Source organism: Pseudonaja textilis, chromosome 7 (genome assembly GCF_049901715.1).
Source record: "Pseudonaja textilis isolate UNSWEBS1 chromosome 7, rPseTex1.2, whole genome shotgun sequence".
Classification (NCBI taxonomy): domain Eukaryota; kingdom Metazoa; phylum Chordata; class Lepidosauria; order Squamata; family Elapidae; genus Pseudonaja; species Pseudonaja textilis.
The window spans coordinates 49,971,026-49,985,397 of NC_141996.1; the positions used below are offsets into that span (position 1 = coordinate 49,971,026).

Genomic DNA, 14,372 nt, shown 5'->3' on the forward strand with positions numbered 1-14,372 from the left:
AAACAGTAAGTCTAATGAAAACCACTGCAATTGTGAGGACAGAGGCAAAATGAAAAATGGTTCGGGTTAATCCCCCATCCAATTCTATTTTATAAAAAGACACATTCTATCAAGGATAAAACCTTTTTATGGACAAGGCCTACATGAACTTTCTGAAGATTAATCTGAAAATAGGTCTAGGACATGTACAAAAAACCCTGACCTTGCCAGCTAGAATCAGTTTCTAATGTAGCTTTAATTTATGTTGGACACAGAGCTTATTTACAGAACCTTGGAAAGATGGCTGCTAAGCAAACAATTGCTGATACAATAATCAGTTCTGGAAACTGCCATATCTTTCTCTTTTTTAAGTAATATGGATTTTAAAAAGTGAGAATAATTAAACATGTGCCTGACGGTGTGGTTATAATACCACAAAAAAAAGAAACACAAGTCCTTTGGCCCACATTCATAGCTAAGGATGGTCAACTATCTTGCAGAATTCTGTAGTCAAAAGATTCATGAAATTAGCCTGTTTTAAACATTTGTCTGCAGGATAAAAGGAAGTATAAAGGCATGCAGGACATATAATGGAATCCTCAGTTTGAACAACATAGAGAAGTTGCCAACAAAAACAGACAATGCAAAACAATCACTTTGTATACCTGGCCTTAATAATTCACTGAATAGCTGGAGAAGAAAACATGGATCATAGAGATCTTCAAAAGCCACATCACTTTTCCCTTTGCTTTGTAATGTATGTTCTTCCTAAAATGAAAAACATAAATTTCGATTTGCTTCTTGGATTTTATGTCCTTTGGTTGTCTTTTCACAGAACTTCTGATACAAATCCTGAAAAAAAGTATAGCTAATCTTCCACTTATGATTATAACTGGGCCTGGAATCTCAATTGTCGAGCAAAGTGATTATCAACAGAGATACTATGCCTGTGATAGCGAACTTATGGCACGTATGCCAGAGATGGCACGCAGAGCCCTCTCTTGGGCATGTGACCCGTTGTCCCAGCTCAGCTCCACTGCACATGTGTGCCTCCCGCCAGCCAGCTGGTCTTTGGGTCTTTGCAGCACATGTGTGGAGGGTGGGCACATGCATGGGGGGGGGGCGGCACGCATGCACGGGGATGCAAAGGTGCATGCATGGGGGCACACGCATGCGTGAGGGTGAGGCACATGTGCAGGGACGCATGTGTGAGGCCACATGTGCATGCATAGGGGATGCACTTGCCTTGAATTTTGGGGATGCACGCACACATGCATGCTTTGGGCTCTTGGTGCTGAAAAGGTTAGCCAACACTGTACTATGCTATATATCTGCTCAACGACAGGGTCTCCCAGTCGAAGTCGTTAAGCAACCCCATGGGTCATTATGCAGAGTGCCAGCCTCCTGTATAGGGTGGGGCAAGAAGAGGGCTTGGGCCTCCCACCACACCCAGGAGGTTAGGGCCCTCTGCCTGCCCTACCAGAGGAAATAATGATGAGAAAGATGGCATATGCTAACTTTTTAAGCAGATTTGAAGTCTGTTCCTTCAGCACATCAAGAATTTCCCCTCTGGGGAAAGAAAGCATTCTGAAAAGTGCAGAATGCTAGCATTCACTAGCATTTTTGCCAGATTTGAGGTCATTTCCTTCAGCACGTGGGAGGATTTCTTTTCCTTACATAGAAGGGAGGGGAAACTCCTCAGTGCTTGTAGAGCAATGGTCCCAAATCTTCTAGCTTGGCGGCCCGATGTGGGGGAACAGGGGATGGTTATTTGTGTGGCAGTCACACAGATGCAAGTTCACAGCTCCATGTGTGCATGTGGAGTTAAACATGTGAGCTTGCCTAATGCTTTCTATGGCCCAGCTGCAAACTGGCCACAGCTCTGAAGTGGGAAGAGGTTGGGCCCCCTGTCATAGGGAAACCAATGCCCCGCCCTCCCACCAGCAACCTTCCTTGCTGGCTTCCCCATTAACTTTCTGGGGAAGGTCAAAGAGCAGAGTATAAATGTTCACAGGACACTCTGGAAACTGGTTATAAATGAGAACAGGTTGCCAAGGTGCTGAAATGTGATAATGTGATTGTGGGGAGCCCTACACAATGTTTTGTGACAATAGAAGTGCTTTATGGGCCATAAAGCACCTGTTTCAAGGCCATCATCACTGTGAATGGTTGTTAAATGACTAATTGCAAGTTGTGGACTACCTGTACACTTAGAAATTACTGCTATATGTTGGCTTGACTGATTTTTCTTTTTGCAAAAACATTTTAACCGTTTCCTCAATAGTCAGCTCAAAACAAAATAACAAATTCTGAACAGGGATCTGATGGTTAACCCCTGAGCATCAAGTTAAATTATATATAAAAAGAACAGAAATCTGCAGTTAAGTCCAAGGCACCTCAGGGGAAAGAAGAAGCCGATGCTGGGGGAAGTGGAGTATGGTCCTCATCATTACTTCTCGATCCAGCAGGCACATAATTTCTTGCATGCTTGGTTGCTGCCACAGTGACTTCCCCAAACTTTTGCATGTTTTATGATGCTCCACAGCAGCTGGACCCCACAGCAATATTCTGGAATTAGACCAGGAGAAAAACATGTATTTGTATGTTGCACTTGAACAGAAGATAGAAATTAAAATATTAATCTGAGTAATCTTAGAATAAAGCTAGCTTTTGCCTCCCTTCTTACAAGAATGTGTTTCCTTTTCCCTTTCTAAGCCATTTCAAACAAAATTAAACCATTATGAAATGACACTTAGTCCCCATGCTGTATGTTTTGGTAAATTGCCGAGAGATGATCACAGTGAATTATCTTTACAAAGTCTTGACTCCTGCAAAGTGTGTCAACAAAATCACTACCAGCAGAAGGCTTCTTTTCATAATGTTGTTTTTATTTAATCAAACAAAAGCTTTATAACAGAACCCAAACTGTTCCCTTCAAGATGTTCTTCTTTAATGATTCAGAAAAAAATATGTCAAAGACAAGGAAGATATTCCAACAGTATTTCTATTGAATATTGCTTGTCCCAGGGGCAAAATGATCCAGATATTTAAGTGCTACTCGATATTCTTGACCACTTTGTGACCAGGAGAGATGATAAGCATCTCTCCTTAAACTCTATCTCTTGTGGGAAGAATATTTATATAACAGTGTTTCCTTAGCATTGAAGTAAATTGGGAGAATGATCAGATGAAAGGGCAGTCGCTGAATTTATCAGTTCACTAAGTTTATACTGAAATCCATAACCAAATACCAGTATCTGAAGGCCTGCAAAGCAAAGAGACAGCAAACTGCCATTTTCCTAACAGATAAAACAACTTCATTATCTTATCTTTCCTTGCACATATATGCTAGGCAAGGGAAGTCCCATTCTGCATTTCTGCTGCTTCTAGTTGTAGGAAGATGGCAGTAGTCAGATGATTCATATTACTTACTGCACTTTGAGTTAACGGCCACAGGCACTTATGGCAGCAGTAAATAATTTAAGGAGAGATTGTAGACATAGGGACTCCATTCTGATATCATTCTATTCCAAAACTGTATAAATATTTCTTGGGAAGGCTTCATTCCAAAAACTAACAGGTGGAGGCAGGCAAAAACTAAATAATTTTGTTTAGTAAGCTTATAGCATTAATTAAAATTAAATGAATTAAGATTGGACTCATTATATATTTAAATAATTTTCCTCTTTTGCCACATTAAAAATTACTGTTTGAAGGCTTCTGAGAGTCACAATTTTTTTGAAGGGTCTCATGTAGCCTATAGTTTTAGGTTATGTATCAAGTTGCTTACTTGATTTTGACTTATTATGCATTGCAAACCCAAGCTTTGTACTTTGTAAATAGTTTATATTTATATAAACTATTTTCTATAAATAGTTTAAATCTTAATCTATTTTATGAACCCAGAATATATGGTTTATTCAACCAACCCTGATTTAGCAAACCATAGCAAAATAAGTCTGACAAGAAAGGTACATTTTTCACCTATTACAATGACCAAGATGTATATACACAAACCTGAAGTCAAGAAGGCTTAGACCATTATTTTCATATAATTTAAGTAAAAACAATATCTTCTGATCTAGAAAAAAGAAAGACAATGTAAAAATGACATATATCTAGAGGAAACCCACATGCCTAAGAACATAGCCATATTACATTCATATGGAGGCTAAAGATAGATGTGTGCCCACCCTATTCTTTCCATTTCAGGAACTTCATACATTCAGGTGTCTCACTGAGGGCTTGTGAAAACTAGCATCTTTGACTCATTATTGTCATTCACAGTTTTGAGCTTTCATATCCTATCATCATCTTGAATTCTAATATTTTATGGAAACTTTCATCATCCAGTAACAGAGAAAGTGACTTTAATATAGTTGTGAGTCCACCTGAAGTCCCTGAACACCTATCACAAGGTATATTCAATATCCTCCAGGCTCAGTCCACCCTATAATACAAGCCCCCACCCAGTCTTCACTACTGTTGTGTCTTGAGCAGTGTGCCTTCTTTTCTTGAATTTTTGCTCAGTGTTAGTTTAAAAATGCAGAAAAAATGAATGTTTTGTTCAAGCCCTTAAAGACAAAAAATCTTTTTAAATTAACTTTTGTCTGTTTTCTTGATTGATTTGAGAATTGCAGTTTAAGTCAAACATGACACAATCAATACCCCCTCCTCTTCTACATGGATCTTTTTTGTTTCTCACTCTCAAGAGAAAATTTGCTCACCTGAAATGCTCAGTGTTGCACCATATGCTCCAAGCAGCACAGCAAAATGATTTCTCTCACAAACTGCAGGGCAGAGTTTCACAAGAGACAACAGGAGGTTCACTAATGCCTCTGAAAACAAAAAGGAAAGATATTTAGCTCTTTCCCTCCCACCATGCAATTTGATTTTTTTGCCAACACTTTCTTAACAAAATCATGCTGCACATTAAGCTGATTGAGCAGGATCTTCTGGGATAAATAAAACATTATAATAACCCCACACTAATTTTCCGCAAGTTTCCCATTCGTATGAGTTAAACTTTGCACAGAACTTTCTAGTGTCTAAATTGGAAACCTATAGATGTGTTTCCAGCTACATGCTCGCAAGATATCCTGGGAATTGTAGGCAACAGGTTGGTGAGGACTACGTAAGAATAGTGTTTATTGGTACAAACATTATAGATCAATAATTATTTAACAATAACCCCACATAAATATCTTTTTTTAAAGCTTAGGAAACATTTAATTTGTTCAGGACCCTCTGGGAAAATGAACTTGAGAGAATGATAAAAACTAATTTGCTGGGAAATCAGCAGTTTTATCAGCAATTTTTACGAAGAGAAAGTATTTCTCACTTTTCTCTCACGTACATTTTGTAACTACTGTATATGAGATATTCAGTATATATGATAACCATATATAATCATTTTTTAAAGTTCACTGACAAATTAAGTTGAGCATTATAATAATTTATTAAACTTGTATGCTGTTTGTATGAGTCTATAAGTTATCATGAAAGAAACTGATAGTGCTAGATAGATACTACTGCCAGAATACATCAGTGGGCAACAAACAAAATGTATGGAAAAATGGTTTGCAAATATATTAATTATACATTAAACACCAAAGAAGCTAGAAAAAAAGAGAGACCTCTTAGATGAGCATTCATGTCACTGCCTTCTTGTGGTCTCAACATTGTGGACAAAAACAGTGAATGCTGTGTGATCATCATGTAAAGCACTTCAAGTTTCGTTAATCTCTTTTTAAAAGAGTTTTCTTTCTGGTATAATACATTTATAGCTGCATTCAGAGTTTTCAGGAAAGTTTGGTTTTTATAACGATACCTGCATGGCAATTAAAAGACATTAAGTCAAACATCAGGCTGTTCTGCTACCAAGCTTGTGCAAAAAAAAGAGAGAGATAACCAGAAGTTCTTCTGCATGCTGACATTATTTTGAGGTTTGTAGAAACAATGAATGTGCTTCCGAATTGCCTCCCCAACCTGGAGCCCTCTAGAAAGGATAGATTGTATCTGTCTGCCCATGTTACACAATGAATAATTAGAGATATTATTCAACTCATCCAGTAACTATTTTTTCATGAACTTGGCTTTTTAGTTGAATGCTGGACTTCCTATTGGGTTGGACCAGAAAAAAAATCAAACTATTTAAATTATCTTTACATTTAATTAAAATTAAATATACTTAATTCAATAGGAAGTTGTCATTTAGTATAACCACAATTGAGAGCCACAATTCTGTTGTTGAATGAAATAGTCACTAAGTAAAATCGCAATTGTGCTTAAACCATTGTTCTTTGTTTATAGACTTCAGAGAGTCATAAATGCGAGGACTGGTCAAAAAGTTACTTCTTCATTGCTGTTGTAACTGGGAACAGTTGCTAAACAAGGGTAGCCGTTCAATCATTTCATATTTATCCTTGTTTGCCACATTAACAATTACAATTTAATAGCAATTTTTGCAGATCTATAAGAGGCCAAAGGGTTACTGGGGCTCTGGGTATTCAGGGTTTCCGAGGCTTTGGCTGTTCAGATTATGTGTTTCAGCTTTAAAGAACAATCACGTGGTATATTAGATATTATTTCTTAAATTAAAAGAAATTCCATAATCAGGAAGCAATTTTGCATTCAGGCAGTTGTTATATTTCATAGATATTGACATCAATACATCTGTATGGCGACTTCCATCAATAATTCCTCTCATATTTACATTACTATAGAAGTGACAAATTTTAGTGGAACCTGCACTTTATTCAGGTTGATTAAAATAGTACAATCTAGTTCTTCATCCAATGGCTGAAGTATCAGCAAACAGTAGAATTCTCTGCATGTATACAATCTGTATAGAAATTATTCTAAATATACAGAGAGGGAGAGATAATTCAGTAAAATAGCTTACATAATTAATCAAAAACACTTCATTTGTGTAGAAGTAGAGAGTACTAGAAGTAGGGAGAACTGAAAAATCTTCTTGAATGAGAAGCAAATAAAAAGCAGAAAGTCCAGTTGCCTCTTGAAAAACCATCTTTGGGACAACCATGACCTGGATGACTGAGAATCTCCAAAGACATATTAAAGCAGTGTGCTCTCTCAATTTTTCCAGGTTAGCTATTTGAAAAAATGCATCATTGCTATAAACATAATTATGCTTACTTCAGCCCCAGCTTCACAAAACTATTCCAGTCGTCTGGAATCACTTCAGTTACTGAATTCTGGATAGACAAGAAATAGTAATATATCACGCACTGCAATATAATAAAGCTTTCAGAACTGATTGGCCTAAACTAGGAAGAGAGATCATTCAAAAGGAGGTCTCCGCACTCTGTGGAAAGAGTAATCCCATCCTTTCTTATGAATTCAACCTAGCAAACTGACAAATATTAAAATTTTTTGGCATAACACTTTTTTTAAAAAGGTGTGGATTGGCTCCTATGATGTTTCTTCTATCATTTACACTAAAGTGAATTAAATCTTCTTCCATGATTAACAATTTTCATCACTTTTAAAGGGAAAGTACTATGATAGAGAATTTTAATGCTATATGAAGGAGTTTGCACATGATAACTATTAATAGTAAATAACTTGTATTTCTACCATTTTCAATCTCATGGTTTCATAATTAAAAACACTATCAAATCAAACTTTCGAGTAATTGCTTCTTAACAGAAATTTATGAAAAGTTAGGAGTTTAGTGAGTACTGAAAGTATATTACTTGTCTCTTTTTAATAGAATGCACAGCTATAGAGGAAATTGGTAACATTTGAAACCTCATAACCATGCTTTCCAAAATTCTAGCAAAATTGAAAAACTAGCATTTGCAATTATTTGCCTACCTATGGATCCATCTATGGATATACACTTCATAATGAAAAAGAAACCTTCAAATGTACTGCTACATTCAGCATCTTTTGTGTCTGATACTCCATCATTTCTTAATAAATTAATGTACAAATTAATGGAAAATCCCAGTCCTCACCAATAAGTTTTCTAGCTTCAATAGCATAGTATTCTCCACTTCGGAATGCATTTCTTGCTCTTGGTTACTACTGAAGGACAGGATCAACCACTTCATACAAGCAACTAGTAGATGTTTCCTCCATGAATGCACTTTTTCTGCACAGGTCTCCAGAGCTCTGGATATAGCATCAGCAATTATCCACCTGCAGAGATTTGAAAAGAGTATCAGAGCAGAGGCAATATCTTTATTTCAATTCTCCACATGCCCCCAACCTTCCCCCCTTATATAAACTCAACATAACTACAGGTAATCCTCAACTTACAATCACAATTGACCCCCAAATTTCTATTGCTAAGTGAATAGAAAGCAGCAAACATGGATTGGGCCATATGAGGGAAAAGTGGGCGTAGTTTCTTTAACTATTACATATCTACATTAAACTTTATGTTTTTCATCCACACTTCAAAATACACTACAAAAAGAGGATTCTGAAGTTCTACTTGTTTTAAAATTAAAATAAATACTAAATGGTTCACATGTATAATTCTTTCACAGCTAGAAATTATGTAAGCTTACTGTTCATGATTTCCAAGTCTCTCAAGAGTTAAAGTCATTTTTTCTGTTAGTTCAGTAAAGGCCTTGGTATCGGATAGTGGCAATAATTTGGAAAGAACAAGACATTCCACAGCAGACGGCACTTTCAAAATCTTATTCAGCAATTCTGGCCATAGAGCTTCTCTCAAGACAGACTTAACAGCTGAAAATAAGGTACAAAGGAACAAATAAACATTTCCAAAATTTAGGGGATTATATATGCATCAGGGCCCACAGTAACAAACTTAAATCTTAAGAACAGCTTTTTAAATAAAGAGAGAAGTGTTTCTGGAGAAATGTTTATCTGCTTGGAAAGAGATAAGGTTCCTACTTGGAAAGAAGGTTCAAACAAGAAAAAGCTAACAGAATAAGGTCTAGATAAATGCTTCTTGCATCATTTATCCTAGGCAATATTATAGAAGCACGCATCAGCCCAGCAGATGGTTTCAAAGAAATGCAGAACAAAATATTCAAAAAATAAAAGAATCAGAAATAAGACAACCTTTCAATGTCCTACTTTTTAAAACAATGTTAGGCTTAAAAAACTAACCTATTATTCCCGAAGCACTCATAACATGTTTAGAATAGTGTTAAAAATCAGCTGGCATGATTACCTTTTGATAAGCATTTGAAATGTTGCTTCTCTTGACAGTCCAAATACACATTAACAAGGGGCATAAAAAGGGCTGCATTCATTTTTAGAAATTTGCTTGTACTACTCTTCAGACACCAAAGCTCAAAATGAAGCAAATGAGTGTGAGAGTACTGAATCAACAAAGCTACAATAGAAAGGGAAATTTCTGTGGAACGCTTAAGGCACAAAAGCTGCACTTTAATGTCAACTGCCAGGGCAAAGATAGGTTCTTTCTGTATCACACACATAAAGATGTTTTCCAACTGTCCGGTGATACATGCAGACAACAGGATACTCATTCCTTGAATGTGCTCTCTTGAAAAAAAGGAGTCTCCTTTCAGAGAACCTCTTTGGTAACCATCTGTGAGCAGCTGCATCAAAGTTTGTCCATGAATGTTCAGACATATTTTTTTCCCAGCTAAAGTTTCAGATTTTGAAGGGGCGAGGTTGGCCTTGCAAAGTTGTAGCATGATCTCTCTCAGTTGGTCCGTATTCATATAAATGTGCAGCTCTTGTAAAGCTTCTATCTGCAGAGATTTTTTGGGAGATATTCTGCATCCTTCTTTTGCACCAGTGTGCAGCTCTTCCAAAACAGTCTTTGTGATGGCCTCAAAATATCTGCAGAGTATATCTAGCTGATTCCTAAGTTGTAGCAATGGGCAGCTCATTTTCAACAAGTCAAGAATGTTGCGATTTAGATGACTTGAAAGTAGTTTTACTTTAATTGGATTAAGATTGTGTGGAGGGAGGGAATGTTGTTCTATAGCCAGGAACCAATTTTCCAGTATAGGGTGTTTGAAGACCAAAGAGAGCATCTCTTCCATGATCTAAAATAGAAATAATTGCAATAAAAACTTTGTCCAATAAACATAAGAACTTTATTGGATTAGAACAGTGTCTGATCAACATTGTTTTTCACTGTTGCTCCCTGGTAAAATTCACTTACTCAGTAAGAAAGCAACAGCCTTCTCTGGTACAATTAAGAGTGGGATCTGAAAGCTGACACCTGATAGTACATTCAGCCTGAATAATATAGATCGAATTGAAAAAAAATATTTATCAAAAGATTTTGACTGAAAAATTGAGAAAAATGTTTCCACAAAACAAGAACTACTTTTAAACAGTAAATGTTTTACAGCAAAACCAATTTTTGAGGGATGTGCTAAGTTCCTCTTCACAGGATATGCTGAAGTGGAATCTAAACAGTTGTCAACGATACCTTAATCAGGATTTCTGGACTGAGATGGGTGTTGCACACAATGGCTTACATGTTCCCTGTCATTCTATGATTATGTAAAGTTATCTCTGATACTTTGCCATATAAAAGGTAAAGGTTCCCCTCGCACATATGTGCTAGTCATTTCCGGCTCTAGGGGGCAATGCTCATCTCCGTTATAAAGCTAAAGAGCAGCGCTGTCTGAAGATGTCTCCATGATCATGTGGCTGGCATGATTAAATGCTGAAGGCACACAGAATGCTGTAACCTTCTCACTAAAGTGGTTCCTATTTTTCTATTTACTTTTTTACATGCTTTTGAACTGCTAGGTTGGCAGAAGCTGGGAAAAATGACAGGAGCTCCATTATGCAGCACTAGGGATTTGAACCGCCAAACTGCTGACCTTTCTGATCAACCAGCTCAGCGTCTTAATCACTGAGCCACCGCATCCCCTATACTGCCATATACTGACCAACAATAAGCGGTGTATAAACAGTTTCATTCTTACTGGAACACATTTTAATCAATCTTAGATAGCACATCTTCCTCTACTAGGAACCGCATGTCCTACGAGGACCATGGCACATTTTGGAATATATAGGCTAAATACAAAGTATTAGGTCGTGAATTTCACTTTTCAGAGTGCTATCTAACAAAACTTGTGCATGAGAGATTTTTCTCTCTCACTGTAGTCAGAACATGACTCATGGCTCATTTTAAGCAAAAAAATAAATAAAATCTCATGGATTTTGTCCATGTAAATGCACAGTAAAGAGCATGCATTATTTTTCTCTCCAGAATATCCACACAGAAAAATTAGCACCTTGTCATTCTCAGAGTCTTGTATCAAAATGTCTGCTTCCATAAAAAGTTCAGGTTCAATCTGGGTATTTTTCTGTTCAGGCTGATCACCCAACTCTGTATCCCCTTTGTGCAACAAGCTCTTCAACAAATCCATGTAGACAGTAACAAGGGAAAGGCCAGAATTTTTGTCCAACTGTTGGAAAAATGATAGACAAGTGATAAGTGAAGAAAAAAATGGGGCATTGAGAAAAATATCTCAATTATATATTTTATCAAAGGGACATATTAATTACTTCATACAGGCTTCATTTATTTGTTTTGCAAGTCCGTGCAACTTGTTTTGTATCTTCATACAACATTGTAATCAATGCTTACAAGTGGACACTACTACAAGCATGTATCTTAGAAGCCTGAATCAAGAGATTATATGTATTTTTAGCTACATACAATACACCTGCTTCAGAAAGTGCATGTTTGCTGTCATCTAAAGCTGAGGCGGTCCTTAATGTAAGGATCTGTACGGAATTATTAAAGTTGCTTTCAAAAAAACAAGAAGAAAAAAAAGCTCACACTGCCGAAGTTCTCCACCGTAGTTTTTAGGTACAGAAGAACATGTTTTAAAGCCAACAAGAGCTGCTGAGGCTGGAGCTGGGAAATAGCTTCATTTAGCTTTGTTTGAATATCCTCTTCCAATAAAACATCAACACCTTTCTGATAGCTATTCATTAACAAGGTAAAAAAGGAGGAATCTGATGACCACACCTCATCCACACTCTTGTTCCTGTCTTCCTGGAACTGAGTAAGAGCAAAAGAAAACACAATTACATGTATGTAAAGGAAACTGTTTATAGTTTTACTTAAACAGAAGAAACTTGGAAAAGGAACCAACTCCTCTTGCCAGAGAACTAAACTACCTGCAATAAGTTTTTTAAATTAGGCAAAGACATCAAAATGACAAAAGCAGCATCAGGCGATGAAACACAAACTCACTTGTGTGGGTTTTTCCCCGCCATTTAGTTGTATCCAATTTTTGGAGACTGCCAGGATAAGTTCCTGCAGTTTTCTTGGCAAAGTTTTTCAGAAGTGGTTTGTCACTGCCTCCTTCCTAAGGCTGAGAGAATGTGACGGGCTCAAGGTCACCTATAGCTGGCTGTCATGGCTAAGATGGAACTACAACTCATCCAAATTCTAGCCTGATGCCTTGACTACTATACCAAATTTGCTCTCTACAACTTGTGTACATGCATGCAGTGTCACAAAACATATACCAAAGTATGCTGATCAGTTGCTTCATCTTTTTTCTACTTCCTCCAAACAGTCCTGAAATTAAGGTCAAGCTTATGTGAAATTAAGTTTTTGTTGCTCTGTTTTGGATCAATTTTCAGACAGATTTCTTTTCAAATTAGCTTTTAAAAGAACAATGTGCTTATATCGAAATTTATAACAAAACACATTTTGTAATACCAATAAAGGAGAATATTTATAGCTCAGGGTTGAAACAAGGGTCTTTGGTGCTCCCTGAGCTTGGTTGTTTTCTTACAGACCTTTCATTACCCAACTAGGCAACATCATCAGTGTTCATTAGAGCTTATTGTTTTATAGTATACAAGTGTATTATTTTCCTAGGAACATCGATATAAAAAATAAATCTAAATAATCTAAAAGCAATTCCATGAATTTATTGAAAAAACCAGGGCTGATTTAGCCTGTTTTTCCTGCTACCAGACTTAAATGAACTCAGTTATAATAATATTTTTTAAAAACTATATCAGATATCAGTCCACTTTTCATAGTATAGTTCCACCATGTCACCGACTGATTTAAAAAGATGCATCAAAAAAGAGAAAACTAAAAGGATGACCGGATTTCAAATTGTATGACTAAATTTGAGCATGTTTTGCTATGTATAATTCCCCCATGTGTTATAATGTTAACTAACATCGAATTATGCTATTTAGTGTACATTTTGACTTGCTTACCAAAGCTTCCTTAGCTTGTTGTGGTATCCAATGACTATAATAACAGTTGAACTGACAAAGATGAGCACTGACAGACTGAAGTTCTTTATCATAATGTTGAAACATCAGGCAAAGGGCTAAAGGATCTCGTTGAGAATGCAGGAGGTCAGTGAACACAGCAATAAGGTATTCCACAATGCTTTCTTCTACAAAGAGAAACAGCAACTATAACAAAACTAAGATTAATGCTTGTGGTTTCTAAAACTGAAGTCTTCAAAGCCTCATTCAGAGAGCACCATCAGCAAACTTCAATCAGGAAGATTAAAAATTGAATGATTATCTATAGAGAAAAGCATAATGTTTACTTTTCACAATAAAAATCAAAAGCTTGATTTTGATTGTGCAAATTAAACATTAGGGTTTTTTTTGCTACTTATGTGTAGTTCCCCTTTTACGTGTGCTTTTACAAGAATTTTTAATATGTTAAACAGCATTTTAAGTTGATTATCACTATTTTCATGGAAAAGCAGGACAGAAATTACAGAAACAAGCAAAAATAACCTCTTGCGTTTTCATCAACAAGTAACTTATTTCTTGCTTCTAAAGAAGATGGGACGATTGCACTAAATGGAAACGTGTTCACAATCATGTCTTCACTTAAAGTGCATCCAATTTCTTCATTTAAACCTTCACTGTCTTCCACAAGGACATCAATCATATCCAGAACATCTAATTTAGAAAGAAAACATTTACATAAAAATATATTTCTTGATATCAGCAGCAAAGGAGGTAACTGTCTAAGGAAAGAGATTGCAACTGTTAATTTTATAGAAAGAAAATAACATGTAGTATTAGCACACGCCATATAAATATGCAATCTACCTTACAAATTTTTAATTATACTTTTTAATGTTTTAAAATAATATGGCAAGCAGTAACTTTTTAAACTATTAACATTTCTCATTTTATTTAACAATTACATATTTTATAGTAACATACAATATTATTTATTAAGAAAATTAAGAATATATACTTTAAAATTTCTATTGTAAAACAATTACAGCAATTGAGACTGACTGGAACTGAAACCTCATAGAAACTCACATTTGAAATCAAGTTTATTGAGACCCATCTCATCCACTAATTTAAATGAAAATCTATTCTAATTTATCCTACTTTGTTTTGGCCAAATATAATGCATGTTAGTTCCCACTGATGTAAAA

At 36.1% G+C, this 14,372-nt stretch overlaps 1 protein-coding gene across 2 annotated transcripts in view; it reads right to left on the reverse strand.

Moving 5' to 3' along the window:
- The window catches only part of URB1 (URB1 ribosome biogenesis factor), a 67,008-nt gene that overhangs the window by 12,265 nt on the left and 40,371 nt on the right, over positions 1–14,372 (reverse strand). For both annotated transcript variants that reach the window (XM_087937560.1, XM_026700601.2), the window contains exons 18-30: positions 13,711–13,878; positions 13,171–13,355; positions 11,762–11,986; positions 11,211–11,384; positions 9,152–9,998; positions 8,520–8,700; positions 7,962–8,145; positions 7,138–7,196; positions 5,616–5,809; positions 4,707–4,817; positions 3,997–4,060; positions 2,376–2,547; positions 645–747 (exon numbers count right to left, since the gene is read on the reverse strand). In XM_087937560.1, coding sequence (XP_087793686.1) covers positions 645–747; positions 2,376–2,547; positions 3,997–4,060; positions 4,707–4,817; positions 5,616–5,809; positions 7,138–7,196; positions 7,962–8,145; positions 8,520–8,700; positions 9,152–9,998; positions 11,211–11,384; positions 11,762–11,986; positions 13,171–13,355; positions 13,711–13,878 — 2,667 coding nt within the window. The remainder of the gene's footprint in view (positions 1–644; positions 748–2,375; positions 2,548–3,996; positions 4,061–4,706; positions 4,818–5,615; positions 5,810–7,137; positions 7,197–7,961; positions 8,146–8,519; positions 8,701–9,151; positions 9,999–11,210; positions 11,385–11,761; positions 11,987–13,170; positions 13,356–13,710; positions 13,879–14,372) is intronic.